At 38.9% G+C, this 26,132-nt stretch overlaps 1 protein-coding gene across 5 annotated transcripts in view; it reads right to left on the bottom strand.

Annotated features, from left to right (window-relative positions):
- Positions 1-26,132, bottom strand: part of Slc8a1 (solute carrier family 8 member A1) — a 277,158-nt gene that overhangs the window by 238,277 nt on the left and 12,749 nt on the right. For all 5 annotated transcript variants that reach the window (XM_028765077.1, XM_028765079.1, XM_028765080.1 and 2 more), the window contains exon 2: positions 17,923-19,752. In XM_028765077.1, the coding sequence (XP_028620910.1) occupies positions 17,923-19,721 (1,799 nt within the window). In that variant the 5' untranslated portion in view covers positions 19,722-19,752. The remainder of the gene's footprint in view (positions 1-17,922; positions 19,753-26,132) is intronic.

Raw genomic sequence — 26,132 nt, 5'->3', positions numbered from 1 at the left:
CTTCTTCTGTCCTCTCCTGTCCTCTCCTCTCCTCCTCTTCCCTCCCATTCCCTCTTCCTCCTTCTTCTTTAACTCTGAATGCTGGCTGGGATTTATAGGTACACAACACCAACCTCTTTTTAAATGAAGTGTGTGTGTGTGTGTGTGTGTGTGTGTGTGTGTGTTTCATATGTCTAAAGCCTAGAGAACATCACTTCTCTCCTTCCATTGTATGGTTTCCTGGGATGTAACTAAGATCATCAGTCTTTGTAGCAGCTATCTTTATCCACCAAGTCATTTTTCTATCCTTCAGTTCTTCTTTCTTGTTAAAGGAAAGTTAAGGAGTATCAGAAATCACTAGCCCTGGTCTATTTTTATATTCTATGTTTGTTTATTTCCTCTCATGTGAGCCTTATCTGAATCATAGTGAAAACATTTGGTAGCTTGTTTGAGGCCCTATTGTACAGAATAACATCATTGTATAGCAGGATACAAGCCAAGGCCCTTTAAGCAGAAACTCAACGTGATAATATATGTCAAGAAATGTCATTCAAATCTCTTTTTGTTCAGGAGGCAAAGATTTATATTTTTCAACCCCCGTATAAATAGATAAACATATCAAGGGTATACATGGAAACTATATTGAGTCTTGACTTGTAAACCTGCCATTTGCAGGTATGATAAGTTTCACTAGGTATTAAATGGAATAATGGAGGTTTACCACCCAGTAACTGCTAAGAAAATTCATTTCCTGAGCATCATATTTCACATCAATTAAGAAGAAAATTCATGAAAGTATGCGACAGAGATAAATTAAGATATAAATGATACCTTAATGGTATAAACAATTTAGAAACAGGCAAGAAGTTATATAATTTCTTAGATGTAAAATATTGCTCATGTTCCTCATGTATCTTATAAAGCAAAGGCCAGTGATTACAGAACTTCTGATGAGGTACATTATATCCTTGCTGCCTCATAGGTATTGGTTTTATTGGAAAAACAATAACCTGCTTTCTAACAATTCTGAGGCCAAAACTCTGGGAGCCATCGATGTTCTAGACAGAGATATCTAGACATTGGGAAGTAAAAATCACCTGCACCCATATGTCAGTTTCCTCAGGAGGCCTAAAAACAGGTGTGATGGCACAGCATGTCTGACACCTCCCCAACACTTTGGGATTCTCACACAGTCCCCCTTATCTGTTCTGCCCAGTAGCGTTAACACTGTGGTCAGTTGAAACTTACAGGTGCTTTATTAAAGGATAGCCCTAGGTTTAGTGATTCCAATTATGTGCTTTCTTGATTAGATTGCTTCTTCCTTGTGCTAAATTCTACACTGTTTGTGTCTTAACTGACATATGACTAAGAGTCACTGAAGTAATTAAAAGATTCAATTCCTAAATTATCTTCGTTCCATTCAAAAGTTTATACTTAAAAGTAATTATTATATTTTAATTTCTTGAAAGCCTATTCCTTTTGGGAGAATTCTACAGTATTTCTCCTATCTTTTCAAATCAATAGATAATCATAATTTGCTGTTTTGATAATGAGTTCATATATGTACTATGAAGCATAGAGAACTAACTTGATTTAAATTGGTCTGGCTTATGTCTAAAGATAAAGGAGGTTTTCTTTATCCTGAGAAACAACATTAAATAGAGACTACAGAGATGACTGTTCTTAATCAGTTAATAGTGAGTAATTAGGGGGCATTCTGAAGATGGCAATACTTGGAGGATACACTCAGATGTATGCCCCCTAGACATCCAAAGCATTGACTGTATAATTAAAATACTTGTACTAAACATATCTAAAGCCAGTACAGAAGGAATATCTATTAAACACATGAGAAAGGCTTTAGATCAGTGGTTCTCAACCTGTGGGTCGAAACCATATCAACAAACTTCTATCTCCAAAAATATTTACATTATAATTCATAAAAGTAGCAATACAAATATACACATATAATACAAATATAGTTATGAAGTAGCAATTCAAATAATTTTATTGGTGGGGGTTACCACCACATGAGAACTGTAGTAAAAGGTCCCAGCATAAGGAATGTTGAGAACCACTGGCTTACCATTCATTTCTTAGGGCTTGCACAACCAGGAATAGGAGTGAAATGAGATAAGGCAAGACCAAGGGTCTAAGATAAAGTAGTGAGTCTTTTAGGACTATAAGGAACTTCAGGACTTGCCGCCTTCAAAGAGCAAAAGCAGAATTGCCATTGCTACAGGGGCAACCCCACACTCACAATCTCTCTACCATTTCTCTGAATACATAAAAGGGAAAGAATCATTTTTTTTTTAACCATGTGGGGGAAATAAGGAAAAAAAATCTGCCAACATGGTTTGACTAGCGAAGACTGGAGCTGAGGTTCGGGCATAAAGATCACTATTGCATTACTTGTCATCTAATTAAACTGCCATATTCCCAGCTTCATCCCAGCAGACAGGTTTACCACCAAGCTCTAGTAAGATACTCCTTAATAGATTCACTTGATAAAAATAGGGTGTGGTGGAGAAAACTGACAGAGAGAAGTATCAAATAGATGTCCTCAATTTCTGACATCTGTTGGTCCCATACTATAGATGTCTCCAAATGAAAGGTACTTGTTACCTTTCTAAAGCAGCCAGCAATAGAGTGACCATGCACACCGCCTTATCACTGTAACCACATAATTATTGATAGAGTCCCCTTGTATTTTTCAAAGTGATCCAATTTAGAAATAAATAGGTACATTAAAGACACTAGCAGGAAAGGCAATTCATATGGAATATTTAGAAGGATTTTGGAAAAATGTACTTAACATATCATGCAAGGGTCACAGATAACTTTTCAATTACATACTCAGTTAAATTAACTAAGAAAGGGAGATTTAAATATATCTTGTTTTGCTTTAATTTCTTTGATGATTTACTTTCATAAATTAAACCTGTAAAGAATTTTAAGACAAAGAATAATTTAAATATTAAAAATTACAGGTCAAATTTCCTCATACTGAATTTTCTCATGAAGGAAAAGCTCCAACTTGAGAGAGAGAGAGAGAGAGAGAGAGAGAGAGAGAGAGAGAGAGAGAGACCTTATTAACTTTTCCCTTAAAAGGCATAGTTAGTGTGGTGTCAATAAACCAAAACTTTAAAATGTCTTACTTTATTGACTCTGTATATCTCCTAGTACTTATCTGAGGGGGAGCCTTCTTGTGTGAGTTGTGCTGTCTTCTACACGGTAGATTTCCAGAGCAAACACGAATGAGTATAGTAGGAAAGTTAGCCTACAATCACTGGGAATTCAGACCAGAACAAAGTTGTATTGGTTCCTCCAGCAGAACTAGGATCAGATTGCAGAGGAATTAAAGGGTGGGAAAGCAGTGTTTCAAGACAAGGTCTGACTCTGGAGCCCAGGCTGTCCTGATACTTCCTATGTAGACCAGATGTCCTCAAGTCTCAGGAGATTCCTACTCCCTGAGTGCTGGGGTTATGGGCATGTGCTGTCACATGTATATTTAAAGTAGAGTAGTATTTTAAACCACATAAAAGGTTTCTGGGAATGTACTGCTTGAAACATAAAATCAAAGAAGGCTCAATCTATAAAGTGAGATGATTTCTCTTCCTGACACAAATTAGATATGGGTGTTGATTTTGAATTTTGATTTAAATTCCAGAAAATATGTTCATTGAAGTTACCATGGCATTATATTCAAGAAGCAGCTATCACACCAACTTAGATTTAACATACTAGAGCTTTCTGCATGAAGATTTAACTTCACTTAATACAAAGATATATTTGATCTCTCTGACACACATAAAAGTTTTGGCAGGATCAGCATTACCTAGGAACTTGTTCACAGGAGGAACTGTGTATCAGGTTGTTGAAATCCCAGAGGCCGAGAAATGTGGAAAAAAAAAAAGATGACTGTCTTCAGACAGATTGAATCATATTTTGACATACTTTCAAAAATGCCAAGAGAATTTCATTTATCTTTTTTAAAAAAGTCCTAAGACTACTATAAAGAGAAATCAAATGGGAGAAGAAATAGAAATGGAAATGGAGTTTGGGGGGAAAAATCAGTAAAATGTACAAAGTCCAAAGTAAAAGGTTTGATTCCCTATCACCCTTGGAAAAGCTAAGCACGGGTGCTGTGTCACCCAGTCAGGTATCACCCTCTGGCTTTCCCACACATATGCATGTACAGAGAGAAGAATGGGAAAAGAGAGTAAATTAGCATTATTTGGGTGTAGAGTTATTGAATTCTCACACTACTCATGATAATTATGATCTATCATTTTGTGCTGTGATTATTTTTCTTTTTCTTCCACTAAGTTTGGGGCAGAAGGAAAAGAAAGTCTCCTTCTGGTCAGAAGTTATTATTTTGTTGTTTTGTTTTTCCTGAACATACTGATGGATTAAAACATAGAAATTTGTAAGAATTAGAACGAGCAGGGGATAACGACAAGCTGAGATAGATGTTAGCATCTGGGGACATGCTCCAGATGTATGACAGTTACTAAAGCCGCTGGCTGGCAGCATCAAGTCTTGCCTGTGCCATTTTGGGTGACAATTTAATTCTTTGAACCTATTTAATTCCTTTGTGTAAAACCCTTTATTGCCTCCATCTCTCTGCTCTCTATTCAAGAGCCACCTGTTGAGGTCCTACTAGATATTAATCATTGTAACATTATCCTACCCTGAAATAGATCTGCTAATTCCTCAAAGGGTTGGTGTGAAAAAGAAATGGAGTTTAGAGACCTTGTAACCAGACAAGTGTTGCTACCAGAAATCGCTCAACTGTGTCCTCTCCCACATTCAGGCTTTCAACTGGTCTGAGCTCCCTGCTCTGCAATATCCATTTTGCCTCACTCACTTCCTTTATCAACGTGGTGATCACACTCATTGAAGGGCATACTTTTGGAGAGCATCTTGTTACAATTTTGATCATTCTCTGTAGTTACCATTTTTGCTAGGCTAATAGACAAATGCTCAAGCACTTCTACCCTGAATATAAGTACACTCAAATGTGTGTGCATGAGCACATATGTGCTCGAGTGTGGGCGTGTACACACACACACACACACACACACACACACACTGAGGTTTGGTCTTTTGCTATGCTAAACACCAGTTGCTCCCAGAGACTCAAGTGATGTTATGTGACTTTGGACCCCAAGTTATCCTGGATTGCTGAATAAAGATGCCAACAGCCAAGAGGTGGGCCGAAGAGACATTGACAGGGTTTAGGGTTCCTGGGCTTGGGGTCAGAGGAGATCCACAAGGTGGATAAAAGAAGGTAAAGAGAAGAGAAGATGCCATGGGGTATGAATCTTAAAATAATGGCCATGTGGGTTGGCCAATTGGAGTTAAGGGCACTCCGATGAAGCATGGCAAATTATATAATGGGATTATTGGCTGGGAAATAGACATGATAGCATAGAGGAGAGATATTTGTTCAGCTCTTTTGCTGACTAAGGCTTATTATAAACATAAAGGTTGTGTTTGTGTGTGTGTGTTTTATCCAGGAACTAAATGGTCAAAGGTGGGGTAGAAACCCCAGATTGAGATTTAATATTTCTATAACACACAAATACACACACACATACATGTATATGCATACATGTGCACACACATATGCACAAACACATATGATCCACTAAATTCAAATTGTTGTGTTTTTAGAAAAAGAAAGTCAAAAGAGCAATATCTTTTGCCTAATTCTCGTTAGCCTCTTTAACATTTAATGTGCATGGATGATTCTTTTTTAAATACAATCTCTGTGCCTAGAGATTAGACCTTCGTAAACAACTGTTTGCAAAAGAGGTTAATAAAATAATTACAACTGACGTTCTTTACTATGCAGCAGGTACTGGATTATATGCATTTATGTGCAATAGGGATGCATATCCTCATTCTGTAAATGGCAAAATAGAAACAAGCCCACTTATAAGTCAACAGAAATACATCCATATATGGTATATGCTTATGTGTGTCTGTAGATATGCGTATATGCAGTAAACAGAATGGGCCTATACAATTCACTAGACTGAGAAAGCTTAACTGTAGGTACAAAAATATAAACTCACTTTAAGGGCCTCACATATAAGAAAGGGCCACTGATTATTCATGAAATAAAAGAGTCTGAGTAAAGAAATTATACTTTACAGTGACTATTAAGAAAGTTTTCTCTTTGAAACCTACAGAGTATACTTCACTTTATTCAGTTTACTATTTTTCCATAATGTCTCAGCTCTATATATTTCTGGATAAATGTATAGTCTTGATATCATAATTAAGTGGTCTTTACATTTATAGATATGTGTATTATAAATATATTAATCAATACATCAAATTCACATCTTCTGTCCTACATATACTATCCAAGAACTCACCCACACAGATGTCTGCTTTCAACAAACACTTAACAGCTCAAGCAACCTCTGTCTCTCTGATCTTCTGGCTTTCCTTTGTGGTCTGCTTGACTTCTTTCATTGTTATATAAGGTATCCTAAAACACTAAGCTACCTGAGTCTGAGATGCCAAAACCACCATGCTCCAACTTACCAAAGGCTTACCATATGGCTTCACTTATTTCTACTTGGTAAAATGATACCAAAGGACTCGGATGGAGCCACCTCACTCTCTCTGGTAACACACTGGTTTAGGAAACAATGTTAGAGGGCAGACACTTCTCTAGGTCAAGTTCCTCTTGGTTCATTATGCTGTGAGACATGGATCAGATTTGAATATGATCAATCTCTACTCTTCTTGTCTCTACCAGAGACGGCAGCCAAACTCTGAAGAAGCCATCTGGGATGAGGACAGCGAGAGAGCAGTAGTATATGGTTCTCTTCCAAGGAAGAACAGTCACATCAAGGGTCCAGCTGCCAGAAGTGGATAGCTCATCATCATTGGCTTTCAGCCTGAACACCAAGGCAAAGAGCCTTATCCAGAGGCACGGAGAGACACAGACATGCCAAGGAAGGCACAGCTGAAGTATCAGGAATGACATGCTCACACGACTTTGTGTTAGATATTGTTTACCTCTTCTTATAGACACAAAGTTCTCTATGGAAGAGACTTCTATGGCTTAGTAACCTCTGCAGCATTTTGACACAAACCAGGTACTTATAGAACATGTTGACAGAAGGGATGAAGAAATAGGGTCCAAGCCCTAGTGGCTTCCACCACGTACTTAGGGCTTTTCAAACAGATTCTTCCACTTACATTGTTTTAAAGACATAATTTCTGTTTATTTTTAGTAAATCAAAAATGAGTTGCATCTTGTTTCCTTATTCTCATACTGTCTGCTGTTTGTTTGAACAGGAATCTGGACTGATTCCAGGTTTCATTTCATTTTAATACTAGCTGGAATCTAATCAGGGCTGTATACTCATTGCCTTTGTCTCTTGGTCTGTCTGCCCTGCCCCCAACCTCTATTCCTCTTCTTTCTCTGATGATGTCTCCCTAACTTCTGTCTCTCTTTTATCCTCCCTATCCTCCCTTCTCTTCCCATCCCCCCTTCTCTCCTGTATCTCCCTTCCATTCCTCTTCTCTTCACTCCAGATACATAAATACCAGAAACATGATTATAGGCATTAAAGTGAATAGTTCAACTTAAAAACTGTGTCAAATCATGATTGCAATGGCTGATGTATAACAGTAAGCTGCCCTTCTCATGTTAGGGCTTCGTTTGTTTCATTGCTCCCAAAGAACTATACTGCATATAAGTATGACATAATTTTACCTTCTTTTTCTCTCTAAACAAAAATGTATGTGTATAAGAAATATGTATCCTTTGGTTGAGGGAGAACCACTGAAACTTTCTTTTAAAGGCTATAATTAATTACACTTATGAGTACTGCCAATGGACTTACTACAAAAGGACCAGTAATTTGCCTGTGAAATTAAAACATGAACGAAAATAAAGATATCTCATCCAAAACTACATTTATAGACATACAAATTTATAAAAGTATACAGAAGATGTCATTGGCTCATCATTAGATTTTAGGTAGTTTTCCTTGTTCCTGTCCTCTAGAGAATGTAATTAAAAACAGAGTGACTTGAAATTTGGCATCTATATAGGGCATCTAAGCCAGGTGTGGCAGCATATGACTGCAGTTCCAGCACTCAAGAGGCTGAAGAAGAAAGATTATATATTTGAGGCCAGTCTAGGCTGTATCATAAGCCAGTGTCTCAAATAAAAATAAAACAAAATAAAAATACACTTAAAAATCATTAAAACTGCCTTTTCTGTAGAATTTGGAATTATAGTTTGCAATAGAGGAACCATTGTGAGAGTCACCTATCACAGGAAAGGTTTCCATCAATAATTTTTACTGTTTATTTCCTCCAGGTTAGTATTGCTTCTTAGTAACAGCAACAACTCAAGATCGTAAATATTGCCTATGTTAGTTCTCTGCAATCATTAATTTACATACCACGATAACATATTTTTAAAAAAGAAAGGAAAGAAATACTATTTTAAGTATGGAGAAAAGCTACATCCAGCATTTAGCCATATATGGAAGTCAACTGCTACAGGGTCCAGCGAAAGTAATAAAAAAAAAAATAATTTCCTTGTCAAAATTAGGAGCAAGGTGGAATGGATACTGTGACAAAGGAAAGACTAGACACTAATCGGTCAGGGCAGGCAAATGAAGCAACTATTTGTCTTGTATCCTCTTGCTTTTCAAAGTCTTCTAGGCTAGTGGAGACTGGGATTGGGAGTGTGGTAGTACAGTGGACTGGTTGGTATGTATTCTAAGAGTTCCATAGAAGACAAATGGTCACTTCTGCTTCTTGCTTCTGGGTTGCTTAGATGTGTGTTGCAGTTAGGGTACCATAGCCTCAAATACTGGGGTCTAAAAGCCCCTAAAGACAGTTTAGGCCTTAGGGTCAGGCAGTTCTGCATGTGAGTTCTAGATCCACTTCATCCTAGCTATGAGACTTAAAGAAAATCTCAATTTCTTCTTTTATACAATAAGCGTGGTGGGAGCATCTAGTTAATACACTTGTGAAAATTAAGCCAAAATGGCATGATGCCTTGCCCTCATCAATTAGAGTATGGTCACCATCCCCATGACTTTAACCTTGTCTGTCATAACTACCACAACTCTCCACAACCACCATACCTCACTCCCTGCACCCATTCCTACAATCATCAAATATGCAAAACCACAGCTGCTATCACACTGCATCTACCACTGCCACGCCCACACTGCCACCACCTTCACCCCCACCACTGCTGTCCTTCCCTCCACTAACGCTACATGTGCAGTAATGCCACAAACACCGTCTGCAACTTCTACTGCCATCAACATATCCCAAACTGTCACATCGACCGTGACCACCATCATATCCCAAACCTCATCAAGTCAAAAGTTAGGGTAAAACAGAGAACCAAACTTTGGGAAGGAATCTAAATTTGTGGATGCTCCCAGGTCCATATTCTATCCTGTAATAGTTTTAAAATAATGGTTGTTATAATAATGGTTGTTAATAATAATAGCTGAGTAAATAGCTCAGCTTGTAAGGTGCCCACTGTGCAAGGATAAAGACCTGACTGTGGATCCCCAGGACTCACCTAAAATGTTGGACATAGTGATTCACACCTATAACTCCAGCACTGAAGAGTACAGAGAAAAGGGGTCCCCAGGTGCAGCTCACTAGCTAGCAGAAGGGAAATGATGGGCTCTGGGATCAGTAAAAAATAAAAAATAAGATGGAGAGAGAAAGATATTTGACATTAATATCTAGCCTCTAAAAACATACTCACAGGTGAATTCACACACACACACACACACACACACACACACACATACACATACACATGGGAGTGTGAGGGAGGGAGGGAGGGAGGAAGGGAGGGAGAAGAGAGAGAGGTGGAGAGAGGGGGGAAGAAGAAGGAGAGGGAGATGTAGAGAGAGAGGGAGACTGATTTTAGTTTCAAATGTTACTCTTGAGTTTAGGAGAAAATGTCAGACATGTGAAGGAAGGAAGGAAGGAAGGAAGGAAGGAAGGAAGGAAGGAAGGAAGGAAGGAACAAAGGAAGGAAGGAACAAAGGAAGGAAGGAAGGAGTAAGAAATTGGAAGGAAAGGAAGGGAGGGGAGAGAAGAAAAGGGAAAGGAAGGAAAAAAGAAAGCCAGAAAATTCAATTCTATGTGGAAAATTCTTACCTACTCCACTGATATTTGAATTGGCAACTATACCTGAATTTTTCTGACATCTTTCAGAGGTCAGCAATTCTGTCTTAAGCCTGTTTTTTGTCCCTCTTTTCCATATCATCCCCTGAGTACAATTCTCACTACCATATTTGACCCAGCAGAGACATTTTGAGGGAAAGAAAATGTCATCCGGAGCCCTGAATGCTCAGCAGGAAGGCCAGAAATGAAAGGACACCCTTCTTTAACTCTGCCTTTGCTGTATAGATCTGGGAAAGGATCGTGGTGATGGCTCAACCTCTGGCAAATAGATGAGTATTTTGTAGGCTGTGTGTAGGGGAAAAAGAGCAAGGGAGCTCTCCTATATAATTCTCTGCTTGTTGTTCATGGCTCATTTCCTTTCCAGATCTTCTTTATTTCTCTCATAAGGCACTGTGGGAAATCAGCAGATAAAAGTCCTGCCTAGTCTATCAGCATCTTCCCCTGAGCCCCTCAGCGGGCTTACCTCACAGTACTTCTAAACAGCTGACCACACCTTCAGCTGGCCTCACTGGCTTTCCTTTCTTTCTTATGTCACCAGGTCCAGAGCCACTTCCACCTCTGGAAGGCAACATGGCGCCTTGTATCAGACACACAGTCTTCCTTCCTCAAAGCATAAATCCCTAATGATAATATTGCAGAAATCACGATGGAAGACGACATGAAGGGGAATATTTTAAAGGAAAGTGTTTGCACTTGCTGTGACTTTACAACGTTTTCTAAGGCAGTTTTCCTCAGCTAATGACAGAAAAGTAAACCATCAACAATCCTTAAGTCCCAGGTTGCTCCATCCACAAGGATTAAGGGCAGTATGTATAAATGTCCTCCTCTAGGTTACCAGTGTGTTTAGGAAAGAAAAGCAATGACAGACTCCTCCCACATTATAATTCTGTACAATCTACTCAGGTTTTGCAAACTGGTGGGGGTCCACTAGTAATTCTGAGAAGAGGAGTTAAGAGTGGTTAAAGAAATGGGCAAAGAACTGCACAAGTGGCTACCAGATTACAGTCAACCAAATCCAGTTCTATCCTGGTGTGGTGGCGTAACCTAAATTCAAGCACTTGGTATATGGAGTCAGGAAGGTCAGTTAGAAGCCAGCCTTGGCTACATAACCAATTAAAGCCATCTTGAGCTACAAGTTGACCCTAACTATAAAACAAACAAACAAACAAACAAAAACAGAACCAAAAAACCATTGGTCCTATACCAAGACAACCTCATAAACAACAAAACAAAATGCTTAGGATGTTTTCCTATAAATCATGTACATTTTAATTAGAAGCTATAGATGACCATACAGAGGAATTTATGTTAACTTCTACATTTGGTTCAAAAGGGTTCGAATCCTGGACCTATCATTTCTTAGTATTTAAAAGTATTTTTACTCTTTTTGAGGCTTAATCTTCAATGTCACATAAGTATTGGCATGTTATAATGATAAATGTATAAAAATTATGAAATTTTGTGGAGTGCATAAGAAGTCTCCTATGAAAAGGCCTTGGTGATGACTCAGAATTTAAACCCTTCAGATGACTCAGAATTTAAGCCTTTCAATGTGCCTAAGCTATGAAATGTCCTCATTTGCTATGGTAAAATTTCTTTAAATAACTATATTATAACCTCAGATTCTCACTAGACCTGTGAAAATGAGATTACACCAGCAAGTGCAGCAGTCTGGTTACATGGTAAAGAAATTCTATGCACATCATCAACTTAACCTCTTAGCAATATAGAATTACAATTTATGAATGTTTTGCCTCTGATCAAGCCTTATTTTTATTGTAGTTGTAACATCATAAAATGTACATATTCACAGCAGCATCTTACATAGTTATAATTTAGGTTTACATATGGGGTTGACTCCACAAAGGATAAATATTTCAATCCGAGAGGATAATCCACTCATGTAGAAAGTCTCTGAAGTGCTCAAATTAATCCAACCAGACTTCTTACATTAGCAAATGACCTAGGAAAAATGCATTACCATCTAACTTAGCCCATTCCTTCAATAGTCTAGCAGGAGAAAAAATTATTCTACTATAAAGTAAATTCAGAATATGCCAGATTCAAAGCAGTGGGTGGTAGTGGTTCTTCTTGTGTAATATCCGCAGCAGTATTTTTTTTTTGTCATTTCCAATTTGCTGTCACATACCTTGTTGCTCTGTTTTGATCACATAAGATTTTCTGAGTAATTTTGCTTAGGCTGGCTTATTACATTTGGTGGTCTTACTGTATTACTTCTTGTTTTTAATCCAGGAACTGAATCAATGTCTCATATACGTGTGTATCTATCTCATGGAATCCCACACAGCAAGGTAAGGATATTGGCAATATAAATACACAAAAGCCAAGTGTTTACCTTTCCTGACCTGCAGTGATAATGATAGTAGCAGCAGTAGAAGTAATAATAGTAATAGTATACAATTTATATAATATTAAATGTTTATTAATTTTTTAATTCTTATTTTAAAAGCATACAAAGACTGATTGTCAGAGAGCTGAATTTGTTAAAATGCTTTGACTACTTCTTAGAATTAATAAGGTTATATACCATACCTGAAAGTATAATTATTGTTCAAACTGAACTGTGTTAACTCGTCATTTACTGTACTGTATTGTGGCTAGGAAATGCCTGTAAAATGATTTTCTAAGCTATGTTATGCAAACGTTCCAACCTGCTTTGTTTTCTCTGTTCAGCATTTTATACATCTAACAACAAATAATCATAATCTCTTAAATTATCTTCCAAAATGGTATTATTATTGACCCACAACTAAGTAATTAAATTTGATTTGTGTCTACATTAATTAATTAACCTTAACATTTCCCAGAACAGTTAATAATAGATTTTGGAAAATCAAATTATATTTTTTTATAGTTATTTCCACTAACCTGACATCGTTAGAGAGTAACCATCAGCGGTGTTGCTCATGTGTGGGTATCAGCTACCAACCACAAATCACATCAGTAAATCACATCAGTGAATCCTTAATTTATTTTTTTCATTAGCAGTTAACATTAGACAGAATTCCCCGCTGAAAGCTGAGAGACCTTGGCATGGGCTTTGACTTTGCCATTGCCTGAGCTTCTACAAAAGCCTGTGCTCTCAATTACATCTCTCAGATGAAGTTTTACAGTATAATTTTAAAAATTTTCTTGATAATAGTTTTCTTAGATACTATGTGTAGTAATTATTACTTATCAGTACTTATACCCGTATATACCTCTGATCTAAGAAAAAGTCAATATAAAATAATCATTAATATAAGAAGATGAATGAATAGTTCCAGACATTATTACATTAAATATTTAAATGACATCATCAACACTTAGAAACAAGACAAAGGATTAGAAGTTCTTAGTATCCTAACTACAAACAAAAATGTTGGTGCTTAGAGTTGAGGAGAGGGCTCAGTTGGTAAAATGTTTACCACACAAGCATTAAGACTTAAGGCTGGATCCCTAGCAGGCATGTAGGAAGGAAGGGAATAGCAATCCACATTTAAAATTCCAGCACTAGGAAGGTAGACAGCTAGAACCTTGGAGCTTACTTTGCAGCCACACTGGCCAGTTGGTGAGAACTCTGGATTTAGTTAGACAGTCAGTCTCAAAAAACAGTGCAGAAAGACACAGGGAGACCAACATTAACATCTGGCTTCCACGAGCATGTGTACCCACTTGCACACATCCACACAATAACACATATACACAAAAGACCTGATGTATCTTCTATGAAAGCTACTAAATGTTGGGACAACAACATGGTATTAGACTGAATTATGTTCTCAGATCTAGTCTACATGTTTGCAGACAGGGTTCCATGTAGTTAAAACATCATTAACGTTACTAGGGCACTCCAAATCTACATTTAAATCCTCCACAGAAAATTGGTGTTCAAAAGAAACAGATGATGATTGAGATCTCCTTAGTTCTAGACATCAAACAATCAATAAAACTGTACTGCCTCTGTCTCTAACAGTGATCAGATTGGACCCTATTTCAACCATGGTTAATGGTCCCTTGAAAGTAGATAAACTTTAAGTTTAATCTTTGCTATGAATCTCTTTAGGGTGCCTTGAAAAGAATAATAAATTCAGTCTTTGTACATAGCATTAAACAAGCAAAACCATTTTTCAAAGTACTCAATGATACTTTTGTGTTAACAGCTCCATCTGTGTACTGCAGGGTTAAAAGAAAGTCATCTTTCAAAACTAGCTGCGTACTCAGGTAAGCTAGAAACTCACTTTGAACAACCTAGGCTGGGTGCACACACTCAACTTCATGATGAGAAAATCTCTTTTCTCTAGATTTGGCACATGGACCTAGCTTTGGAGAACATCATCTAAGAAAATGATATCCATTACCAAAAGAAGACAAGAACATTCTAGTATTTCTCACTTTCTGAGAAGTCAGCCCAGCTACATATATTTAATAATGTTTTTTGTAGAAATATTTTGTTTAAGTTCTTGGTGAAATCTGTAGAACCAACAGGCCTACCCAGCACCTGTAAATCCTGGTAGCAATGGACTGCTACAACGTCAAACTAAAATCTCTGTATGATTAAAATGCTGGGAAGGACAAAAATAAAGGCACAACTGTAATTTCAGTCTACTTAAAAATGAAATATTTTCCCATTTCTAACATTTCTCATTTCATTGTAGAGAAGATGGTACAGTAAGAATTTCCTACACTGGTATTTTATGGTTGGTCTAGGAAACCCAGAGGCTTCAGGGAGAGCCATGCAGCTTGAGGATCCAAATCTAATTCTCAGAACTCTGAAGAAAAAAAAAAAGATAGCGTGGTCCCTATTCCCTCCAGGATCCTCAATCTTTCTATGGACTTCTTGACCTAGGTCTAATGTTTGATTGTGGGTCCTCTGCATCTGTTTTGGTTATCTGCTGGGTGGAGCCTCTCAGAGGATACACACATAGCCTTAGGCCTCCAAGTTGACGGAGGAAGGCAGGCCTGCAGTGTGTCCCTATTGATCCTCTGAGGACAGCTCGAAACATTCCTGCCCAACTCGGCAGGGGTTGCTACTGTATTCATTTATGTCCCTCTTACACAGGGCACCTGTGTATCCAGGCAAACAGTGACAAACATAGCTATCTATCAGAATTAACTAACCTTGAAGATTCCCAGAGACTGAACCAGCAACCAAAAAGCATACAAAGACTGGACCTAGCCCCCCACCTCCCACACATATGTGGGAGATGTATAGCTGGGACTTCATGTGGGTCCCCCAGAAATTAGAACAGGGGCTTACTCTGACCCTGTTACCTGCTTGTGGATACTGCACACCCAACTGGTGGTCGGCCTTGTCTGGGCCTCATTGGATGCTGTGCCTAGTGCCGAAGTGACTTGAGGTGCCAGGGTGGGTTACTAGCCAGGGAGGACCTCTCTCTTTTCAGAGGTGAAGGAGGAGTGGAGGAAAGGGCCATGTTAGGGGAGACTGAGAGGAGGGGGGATTCAATTGGGCTATAAAGTGAATAAATAAATTAATGGGAAAACCATAGTTTAGTGATGAGCCATTGTGATCAGAGCACTGGGGATGTGAAGACAGGTGGATCTTTGGCAAATGCTTGTTGTTCAGCCAGTTTGTCTAAGACTACTGTAGCCAGTGAGATACAGATGAGTGAGAGACAGTCTCAGAAAATCAGAGAGAATGCTTCTGAGGGATGACACCCATCTTGCCCTCTGTCCTCCACGCATGCATTTACGTGCTTACACAAAGACAAACAACAGTACCAGTTCTATGAAGGGTCAGCAGGTCTACCAACTCTTACAAATTTTCAAAGGAAACATCAATTTGTAAAAACAGAGCTTGGCAAGAGTCCTCCCTTAGCAAAAAATAAAATCAGTTTAATTGCATTGAAAGAATGAATGTTTTAAATGAAGCTTGGTGGAATGCAATTCCATCAAATCACCATCTAAATGTTAAGACATTCTTCCTTTTCTTCTTATGCCACCAAACAGAAGATTGCTTATCTATGGCTTGATAAAAAAAAAAAAAAAAAAAAAAAACCTTAGAGAACGGGGCAACAGCAAAATAAACTTAACTCTAGTAAGAAGCTTCTGTCCCTAAGAGAAAACACCCTGTGTCAAACTCTCACCAGCTTTGGCACAGTTAAAGCTTACCTTTGGAAGGCATTAGCATTTTAGATGGATTATGGATCCTGTCTATAGCTGAAGTCACTTGAAAATGTACTGGGAGAAAGAGCAAGTGAAGAAGTAACATAGCTCTGTGCCAACTTGGAGCAGATCATAGTCAGTGAAAGTCCCTGGAAGAAATCTTTCTAAGAGTGTATACAATACCAATTTGCTATTGTATTCTATTTCCATAAAATACAGTTCAGTAGGTAGGATCTTAACATCCTAAAACATACACTAATGAAAACACTGACCACCTCCACATACTACATGAATGTGACGAGCATAATCTCTCCTTTCTGTAGTTTCTATATGAAATCAACTTCAACAACCATTCATTTCTATTGTATAACATTAAAGAAACCTAAGGACCCCAGAAAGTCCCTTCAAGGAAACCTGGTCCCTCTACCCATCCGCTCCCCCACCCCCATTTTTGCTTTCTTTTTTGCAAATGCCATTCTTGGTAAACACATACTTGCCATTTGAACTTATTATCTGCTGCTAACACAGACTTTAACCAAGTTTACAATTCATCTTACTGAACATATTTTCCTTAATTACCTAAGTTACCAATGCTTCAGTCAACACTCTTACTCATTTTAAGGTTCTTTGATGCACTACAGATACTACCATGTCCTCTCTTTTGTTTTTCCTTAATCCTGCCCTCCCTTTCTCCCTTCCTTCCTTCTTGATCCTGTCTCTTCTGTAGCTTACCCTGGGGGCGAGGCTGGAGACCTTGCTCTCTCAATATCAGCTCTTGATAGAACAATCATTTCGTACATGGGGACTCCATGATACAGCAAGGCATCATGAGAGGGCAAAGCATTAGTCAGAAGGAGGAAAGAGTCAGCCATTTGCCACCTCTTTGTCTCTGTCCCACATCTCATCTGCAAGAATTCTTGGTAGAAATCTTTCTTCTGTCTCTATTATATATCACTAAGGTAAAAAGGTTCACATCATCATATGAAAGAAAACAAGATTTAGAACTAAATAAAGCCATGTTGGAACACAACTGATGAAGCAGGACTAGCCATACCTGATAATTCAACATTATCCTACAAGTAGACACATTACCATAGAGTCTCATAATACACAATATCAAATAAAAGTCATAGAAACATTCAGTCAACCCTGGTAGTCAGGACATTCTCAGAGGTGTTTCATCTTCAGGCTTTTCCAAATTTGTATACAACAGTGTAGTTAGCAAGTTTTGTGGTTTATTAAACATTTGTTTTTAGTATTTGTGTGATGTATATATTCACATATATGTACTCCTCATGATTCCTAACAGAATAAAACTTTCAACTCATCTTAAGTAATATCCTAAATTGTTTCACAATTTTATTTTATCATGCTCTACAATAAATGGAAAGTATGTAAAAGAGAAAAAGTAAAAATATGATATTAAGATCTTATGTACTATGCATATTGAAAAGAAACACCAATGAGAGACCTGTTATGTTACTTAATAACTATGGTTTCTTGAATTACAATTGTTAAGAGTCGATACTCACATGTGTAAAGACACACACACACATGCAGATGCACACGCATGTGGACATGCATACTCACACATACACATAAGTAACTTACACTATTTCATCGTTCTGGAATTCGAGCTCTCCACAGGTGTCCTCAAAGTCCTCCCCTCCACCTCGTGCTGTGCCTTCAATGGTCTTATAGGGAACGATAACATTTCCTCGGGCCCCAGAGGTTCTCAACACCTTCACCTCCATGATGCCAATGCTCTCGCTTACGTGAGTCACGGGTTCCTCAAACGTAAAGATGCCTGCGTGGTCATCATCAAAAATGGTTATGATGGCAGTGCTGGGTGACCCAAGACAAGCAATTGTAGATGTATGATTGGATTCTAGTATGCCATCTTCTGAAACTTCTGTAGAGACTCTGACATTGCTAAGATGAACATGGAAGTTTTCATCTTCTTCAAAGATATCATCATCAATGATGCCAACTCTGATTTCCTTCTGGGTCTCCCCTGGTTTGAAGATCACAGTCCCTTCCGTGAATTCATAATCAGACCCAGCATTGGCTGTGCCATCTTCTGTCCTGAAGTCAACCAACAGAGTGCTGCTCAAGTCACCCCCTCTGCGAACAACGTTGAGAGCCACAGTACCACAGTTCTCTAGACACTGGTATGTCCCTTGCTCAAAGAAGACCTTATTGACTGGGTCGTTTTCAGCTATGCCGATGTTGACTTCATGCATGCTGACAGCCTTCCTTGCTTGATCAGCTGCATGCCTCTTCAAAATGTTGCCAGCTCCAATCATCAGGCGAGTAGCTTGAATCCGGTAAAAGGCTCGGCTTTTTTGCTGTTGACTTAGGACTTGATAGTTGGCTAATTCTATTAATTGTTCGATTTCTTTCTCCGGATGCTTCTGCTTAAGTTCCTTCAGAATCCTTGCCATATCACGCCTCGTCTCTTCATCATCTTGGTCCCTCTCACCAACTTCCAAAACCAGAGCACCATCTAGAAAATTTTCAACATGAGAGTTGACCACTTTCCCATCCATTTCAATTTCAGTTTTGGAAGCTGGTCTGTCACCTTCATGTTCAATGATCATCCCTCTCTGCTTGCCAGCCCTGTACCGCTTGTAGACATACTTGTAAAAGAGGAGCCGCCTGTCTGCTACCCAAGCGAACACAACACAGATGGGAAAGAAGAAGAAAGTAAGCAATCCTTCCCAGACCTCTACAACACCAGGAGAGCTGACAGACAAAATTATATAAAGCCAGGTATAGGCAAAGATGCTCCAGGCTGCTGTCACAAAGAACACACGCAGATGCTTAATTTTCCTCGTCTCTCCGTCAGGGACCACATAAACACAAAGAGCAATGATAATGAACATGTTAAAGGCAGCACTTCCCACAATGGTGCTGGGACCAAGGTCCCCTGCAGTAAAGTTATGGCCACACACTTCAATGACTGACAGGAGAATCTCAGGAGCAGAAGATCCCAGGGCCATCAAGGTCAGGTTCGACACAGTCTCATTCCAGATCCTCACCGTAGTCTTGGTGGTCTCTCCATTCGGTTTCTTTATGGTTATTTCTTTTTCTTGAGAGGTAATAACTTCTATAGAGGACATAAACCGATCGGCAATAATTGAAACTCCAAGGAACATGTAGACCATGGCCACAAAATACACAGTTGCTCTAGCAATTTTATCCCCAAAAGATGGGTCTTGGGGTTCCCAAATGGGCAAAATCACTCCTTTCTTACAGTAATATGAGCCAGTACATTCAGCGGTTTCATTTCCTCCTGCTTCTGCCTCTGTATCTGCAGTTATATGGTCAACATGGGAAAACAAGAGGGCCACCAGAGCTACCAGACGAAATCCCATTGACAGGCTGGGTGAGAGACTTAATCGGAGCATGTTGTACAATAAGAGTTCCAACTGTTCCAACCTGCAGTTAAAAAAAAAAGATGAAGGAGAGGAAAAGAAATCACATCATTAGAGCCAAAGCATCATTGATAACTTATTTGAATTAAGTTTACCAAAACTTTCTATATGTTTGCTCATCATAAAATCTCTATGGAGTCATTATTCTAAGAATCCACCAAGGATTAAACAATCTTTTAAAATTTACAATTCAGTCTTTCTGTGTGTGGATTTCCTACATGTAGTCCCATTCACTGAGTGAGACACACAAACGACTCCCTGAAAATAAAATGTCCCATTACAGCATGGCTTTATCAAGAACATGCTGGTGCACACTAAAAGCCAACAAGAAACAGAAAACAAAACTTTTGAAGCATTAAGCAAATTTTTCCCTGTTGCTCATGTGGAGGTTTTTTTTTTTCATTTGACTTAGAACGATATCTTTGGAAACTATTCCATTGACAAAACCATCTTTTTAAGGGTCGCATCTTGAAACTCAGACTCTGAAATAAACTTCCAAATACAAGGCATACACATTATCTTAAATCCTGCAGTACATCTTTATTGTGTTTTGTAAAATAGCATCCCACTATTCTAAGGTTCCTTGAAAACAAAGAAATCTTCAAGCTCACTGGCAATAAAGCTCAAACACATTTTTTCTTATGAAGAATATTATTTCACTGAAGGTGCAGTATTCTCATATTTTAGGTGTAGTTTGTTTGTTTTTTTTTTTTAAAGACAGGGTTTCTCTGTGTAGTCCTGGCTGTCCTGGAACTCACTCTGTAGACCAGGCTGGCCTTGAACTCAGAAATCCACCTGCCTCTGCCTCCCAAGTGCTGGGATTAAAGGCATGTGCCACCACTGCCCAGCTAGGTGTAGTTTTTAAAAGCATGTTTTCATTAAGGCATAGCACTCCCCTCTCCCCATTTCAGCAAATTGAGTTGCCCTGATGGATTATTAGCTGGTAACATATGTCTTCAAGCACAGTTCTTCACATCTGGATACACAGCCTGCTTTGGAAGTTGCAGACAGTATGCCACAGGAAGACGAGATAACCAGGCCTGTGGTGAGCTGTATGGAAGATCCTGGAAGGCTGTGGAGTCAGCCATAAAACATTCCTTCTCAGTGCCAATGTCATACTTTCCATGATCATTTCAAAACACACATTAGTTCTATAGTTGGTTCAAGAGGCCAAAAGATGAAGGAGTGGTGATTCCATCTGAATTTCCTCATGTAGCATAACAATTGTGGCCAGAAAGTATACATAAAGTATACATATGGTGAAGAGCTGTTGGCAGTTAAGAACATGGCAACTGTGTCACTGAGCAACACAAAAAAATGATGTTGTTGACTAAGCCACCGGGGTCTTAACTTTATACCTTCTAGCTCAGCTGAAACTTCCTAGCACCTTTGCCTCCAAGACGTGGAATTTGGAGTAAATGCAAAAGAACATTTCTATCACAGCCATCTAGAATGCCTCGTTATAGCATTCATAAAGCCTGGATAGGAAAGAGGTTATAGTTAGTTCTCTGTATTACCTGTGGAAAGTGAAACCAAAATCAGCATTCTCATTGCTCAGTCTGACAGGAAGCCATGCCACTTTTGCCTATATTTTCTGCCCATTTCTGCATAAGGCCCAGGAGAATCCCATGCCCATCACATGGCAGCAGACCTATTGGATTCTACCATTTCCAGGAATCCCTTCTAGCTTATAACTGATGAAAGATTACTTTCTTTTATATACATATAAAAGAAGAACTCCCACACTAAAGAAGACCAAATTGTGGCAGCTAACATCTAGTTTAAGTAAAAGGCTGATAAATAGAACGATGCATATTCAAAGTGTGCAATAGTTCCTAGTCAAGTCTGTCCACCTGTTTAGTCACTGAAGATCTTGTGTGGATTTTGAAATCTTTACAATGGAGTAACATTCAACCAGATAGCTAGAGGAGTAAATTATCCAATTTCAACTTGTGGGTCTACTTAGGCCAGAAACATGTATGTATTTAATATGGATTTCACAATCACTTCTTCTCTCTGTCCTGAAGATTCACCACTGACTAAAACACAAATCTCTGTGTTCATGAACTTCATTTCTAATGTGGAAGTAACAAATAATGAAATATAAATATTGGCTATTAGAATGTGTCACAGTGGAGCAGAGGAGAATCAACTCAAGGACGGAGTCTGACTGTGTGTTGATGTGTGTACACAAAAGGCCTGCCTGATTTTATACTTATGGATGACGTAATAGTTGAACTAAATCCAAAGACAAGGACGAGATCAACCATGTAGATACCTATAGGAGGAGGATTGCAGCCAACTACACAGGGTAAAGGTCCTAGTAATGACAATACTTGGCACAATGTGTCTAGAACCACAGTGATATCAAGTATGGTGAAGGCAGTGAAAGAGAAAGATGGGACTCTGGAGTATGAAGGTATTGGCTTTGGTAGGAATGGAAATAGATCCTCTAGAAGATGTGGCTGATCAGAATGTGGCGTCACACTGTCTATTCAGAGGTATCTCTCATTTAGATTAGTGCTGAGTTGATTATGACATCAGACAGGGAAACAGGGAAACTATAATAAGATCTATGTCTTAAAGGAATTCAATGTCTGGCAGGTATACAAATTAAAGATCAGACAGCTAACGTTTAGAAAGGAGAACGCCTTTGTAGTAATCCCTTCGGAAGATGTTCAATGCAAAATGTCTTGAGCCTAAAAATATAAGAAAGATTAACTAGAAGAGTCAAAAGACCGCACCTGTCTCTAAGCCTGACACATTAACTACTATATCCAAATTGCTGTCAAACTCAGCACTCCAGTCTCCATGCTTCAGTCAGTTTGAACTTCTACAAAGCAAAGAAGAGATTTTCAAGGCATTAATATCCTTTATTGGTTTTCTCTTGCCTGTTTCCCCATAGTGAATGCCTAAACACCTAGGGTCTGTGGCAGACCTTTGTAGACCTTAGTTCTTCCTGCTTGCTGCAAAGGACAACACTGGCTTATCTCTGTGTGACAACAAACTGCACTCTCTGCCTCAGACAAGTAATTTTTCCCCTCTGAGCCTCAAATGTTAAAAGCACAATAACAACTCACAGTCAACTTCCTGAGACTAAGACATTCCACATACATAAACAGTGTTGTAGAAATTATGCTAATTTCTTTATATGTATCAATTAATTACAATATTTACAAGAACCACTTATGTGTTATATTGTCCTAGTATCAAGGTTTCCATGACAATCCAGACAACTAGCACTCCTCTATAACTTTTTGATACTCTGTCAGTAACTCTATGTTGGAGCATGATAATTGAGGGTAAGTCAGGTTTACTCTGTATAGTAAGTATAATTCTATATATGGTATGACTGAATATTAGACAGTACTTAGTAAAAATCACACACATAGTGAATTCTTAAATGAAGATTAAACCCTGGTCTATTTCAGAGAGTAATATCTTCTTTTTGATAATACAAGAAGCAATATTTGACAGCTGTGGTACTTTTGCTGGAAGTAGCCCTTCAGAAAGCCTCTTAGAGTAAGGGGGACTGAGTTAGCATCAGTCTCCTGGAAGGTTCCCAACAGCCTGACATTTTCTCTTATGGATTAGACATTGAAGCAGGCAAGCATCAATGACAGCACAAGAGCTGGTATGTTCCTAGAGACAGCTGCCCTGCACGCCCTAGCCTTTAGCAATTGCCTGGCAACCACTTCCTGTGTACACTGTCAGGGCAATCTTAGGTCCGCCAACAAAAGCTCTGTCCTCCATCCCTGCCATAGCCCATATCTGATACTGTTCTTAGCCAGAAGGCTAACAGATATGGAAAGGCAGGTGGATCTGTACAAATCCATCACCATGATCAGTGTCAACAAAACAAGGGTTGGGGTGAGGGGTGAGGGGCTTCTGAGGTGACCTAAAAACATCACAATGATTTTCAAAAGGGGACAGCACAATAATTTGTGAAATATGTGGTTATAAACACTGATGTAACCTTACTGGCAATGATGCAGCTGGAAAGAGCTCTCTGGATTTCAGCTTCTTTCTCCATTAAATTAAAACCAAATCCAAACACTAATGGATATAGATAGGTGTGACATACAAGGCAGTTTCTTTCTGGCACTTATGGTCTCCCTTCTTCCAGGGTCTTTTTCTTCATTTAGCTAGTTAGATTTTGTCTTTCTCACATATCCTTCCATAAAAATAGAGCAGCAAGATAATCTATGGTCACAGAAAAAACAAATATAAATCTTGTTCTCTTCCAGGTTTTCTTATTTTCTTGCTTTTGGATACTAGGATAAGTGTAGGTTGATTACAACTGATTCAGATTAACTATAGCCAAAGATCACTTAGAAACATCCATTGTGCCATCCAATTAGTTCTTAGTACCACGTGAATAAAACCTGGATTGTTATCTACATACTGACTACTTCAAATTTAAACAACAGCAATGTGTTCCTGAGCTGAACGATAGTGACAGATGACGGTAAACAGAGAACTAGGTGCTGGTAAGCCAGTCGCCTATGTTAAAGGAGAGGTTACAGCTGTAAAGAATAGAAGCACACATGCAAGATGGCTGCTCATCACACTGCCACTCTGATGAAAAGAAGTCTTCACCGCAAAGATGTCTAAGCAGAATGCTTATGCCCTTTGGAGGCTGTAGTCAGTTTTGACTCTCAAGCAGTACAGTACCTGACTCAGAGAAAAGAATATTTCCACCAGCCCAGTTCACTAGGTAGCCTTATCCCATTCTGTTGATTGGCAGTTGGTGTTATTTCAAGGAACTCCTTGACATGCTTTTCTAGGGACCTGGAATTCCCTCTCATGTTACTCTTGCTGACTGAAATCTTTGAGGCTAAGTAAGTGATCTATTTCTAAGAAAATAGTTAAGGAAATGTAAACCTTTTTCTACATCCCATGCAAGGACTTCTAAGCAGAGGATAGCAGAGGATGAAGGTTCTGTGCTTCAGCCCATCCCACCTAGAATGTCAATGACAGCACCCTGGTTCCCAACCTTAGTCTCTCAGACCACAGGCAGACTTCAGGAAAGGACTCCCTTTCCACAGTCACACTGCATAAATACTATTGTAATTTCCCAACAACCTACCACCCCATATATCAAACAGACCAAATAGTGTTTCCTCTCTGCTGATGGATAATGGATAAATTGGAAGGTTCTTGCAGGAGCCAGGCTGTGGAGTCCAGATGACAGTCTTGTGACCTCCTCTTTGAACTAATACAATTGGAATCAGGATCCTGTTTCCTGTCAGAAAACACCCACTTAAACTGCCTAGCAAAGGAAGCAACTGGGGTAAAGGTTGGGCAATGCAGTCCGAAAAAAGGAAGAACGATTTAAGATAGACGATTTAAGAAAATGAAGAAATTATGGAGAAGGCATGTGTCCTACCCACGAGCGTTTCTATTTTTGTCAATGACCCTTACTACTTTTACATGCTAAATAATTTATTCAGTGATTCTAGTTATTGTCATCTTACTCCAATCAGTGCAAACCTTATAGGACCACAGATTGTTTTTATTTATTTATTTACTTAGTATTTATTTATTTATTTATTTATTTATTTATTGCAGTGATTGATTCCCAGTTCCTAGAGTCAGGATTGGTGCATAAAAGATGTGCAGCATATCCTTACTGGATGAATAAAATGATTCTCATAAGCTCTTGTGCTGACTCATCAAATCTCTGGTGCTGTATCAGAAGCTGGCAACTGGGCCTGGGCACCTGCACTTAAAAATATTCGCTATGAGAAATGGATGTGCCCTCCATAAGCAGAGGTCAGCATCAGGAAGAAAAGCCAATAGCGGTGTCAGCCAGAAGAGAGGACATCAGTTATCCAGGCTCATGGCAAAAAATCTCAAGCTGGAAAAGCTGGCTTATAGCTTGGACAAAGGGTCTTCTTCCACAACCTGGGGTTCCAGAGTAGTCTCACGCTTTCTTATACCAGGTCTGGTTTGTTGACTGAAAGCTGTTGAGCACATCGAATACTGTAAGCCTTCTTAAGGAAGCATCTATTCCCCTTCCTTTCCATTGAAATCAAAAACATCCAATCAAATCTCTTCTAACCCCACCATGCCAGAGGCCTTAGATAAGGGAAGAAAGTTTTAAATTTGTTAACTCTGCATGCCAACATGAACACGTGGGGCAGAAGACAAAAGTGGACAAGAATGAGGAGACAGAGAGGGATTCAGAGAAAAGACACTGATCATCTAAATGGATCCCCAGTCAGTAAGGACCAACTTGAGGGTTACTACACCTGGGCCACATAACAGATGTCATGACTGCACTTGTGGAAATGATGGCAACAAAGGCTGAGATAGCTGACTAAGCATGACCTAAATACACACACACACACACACACACACACACACACACACGAGCACACG

Source organism: Grammomys surdaster, unplaced genomic scaffold (assembly GCF_004785775.1).
Source record: "Grammomys surdaster isolate TR1022 unplaced genomic scaffold, NIH_TR_1.0 149, whole genome shotgun sequence".
Classification (NCBI taxonomy): domain Eukaryota; kingdom Metazoa; phylum Chordata; class Mammalia; order Rodentia; family Muridae; genus Grammomys; species Grammomys surdaster.
The sequence above is the reverse complement of the archived record's forward strand: the minus strand, read 5'-3'. Positions and strand labels throughout refer to the sequence as shown.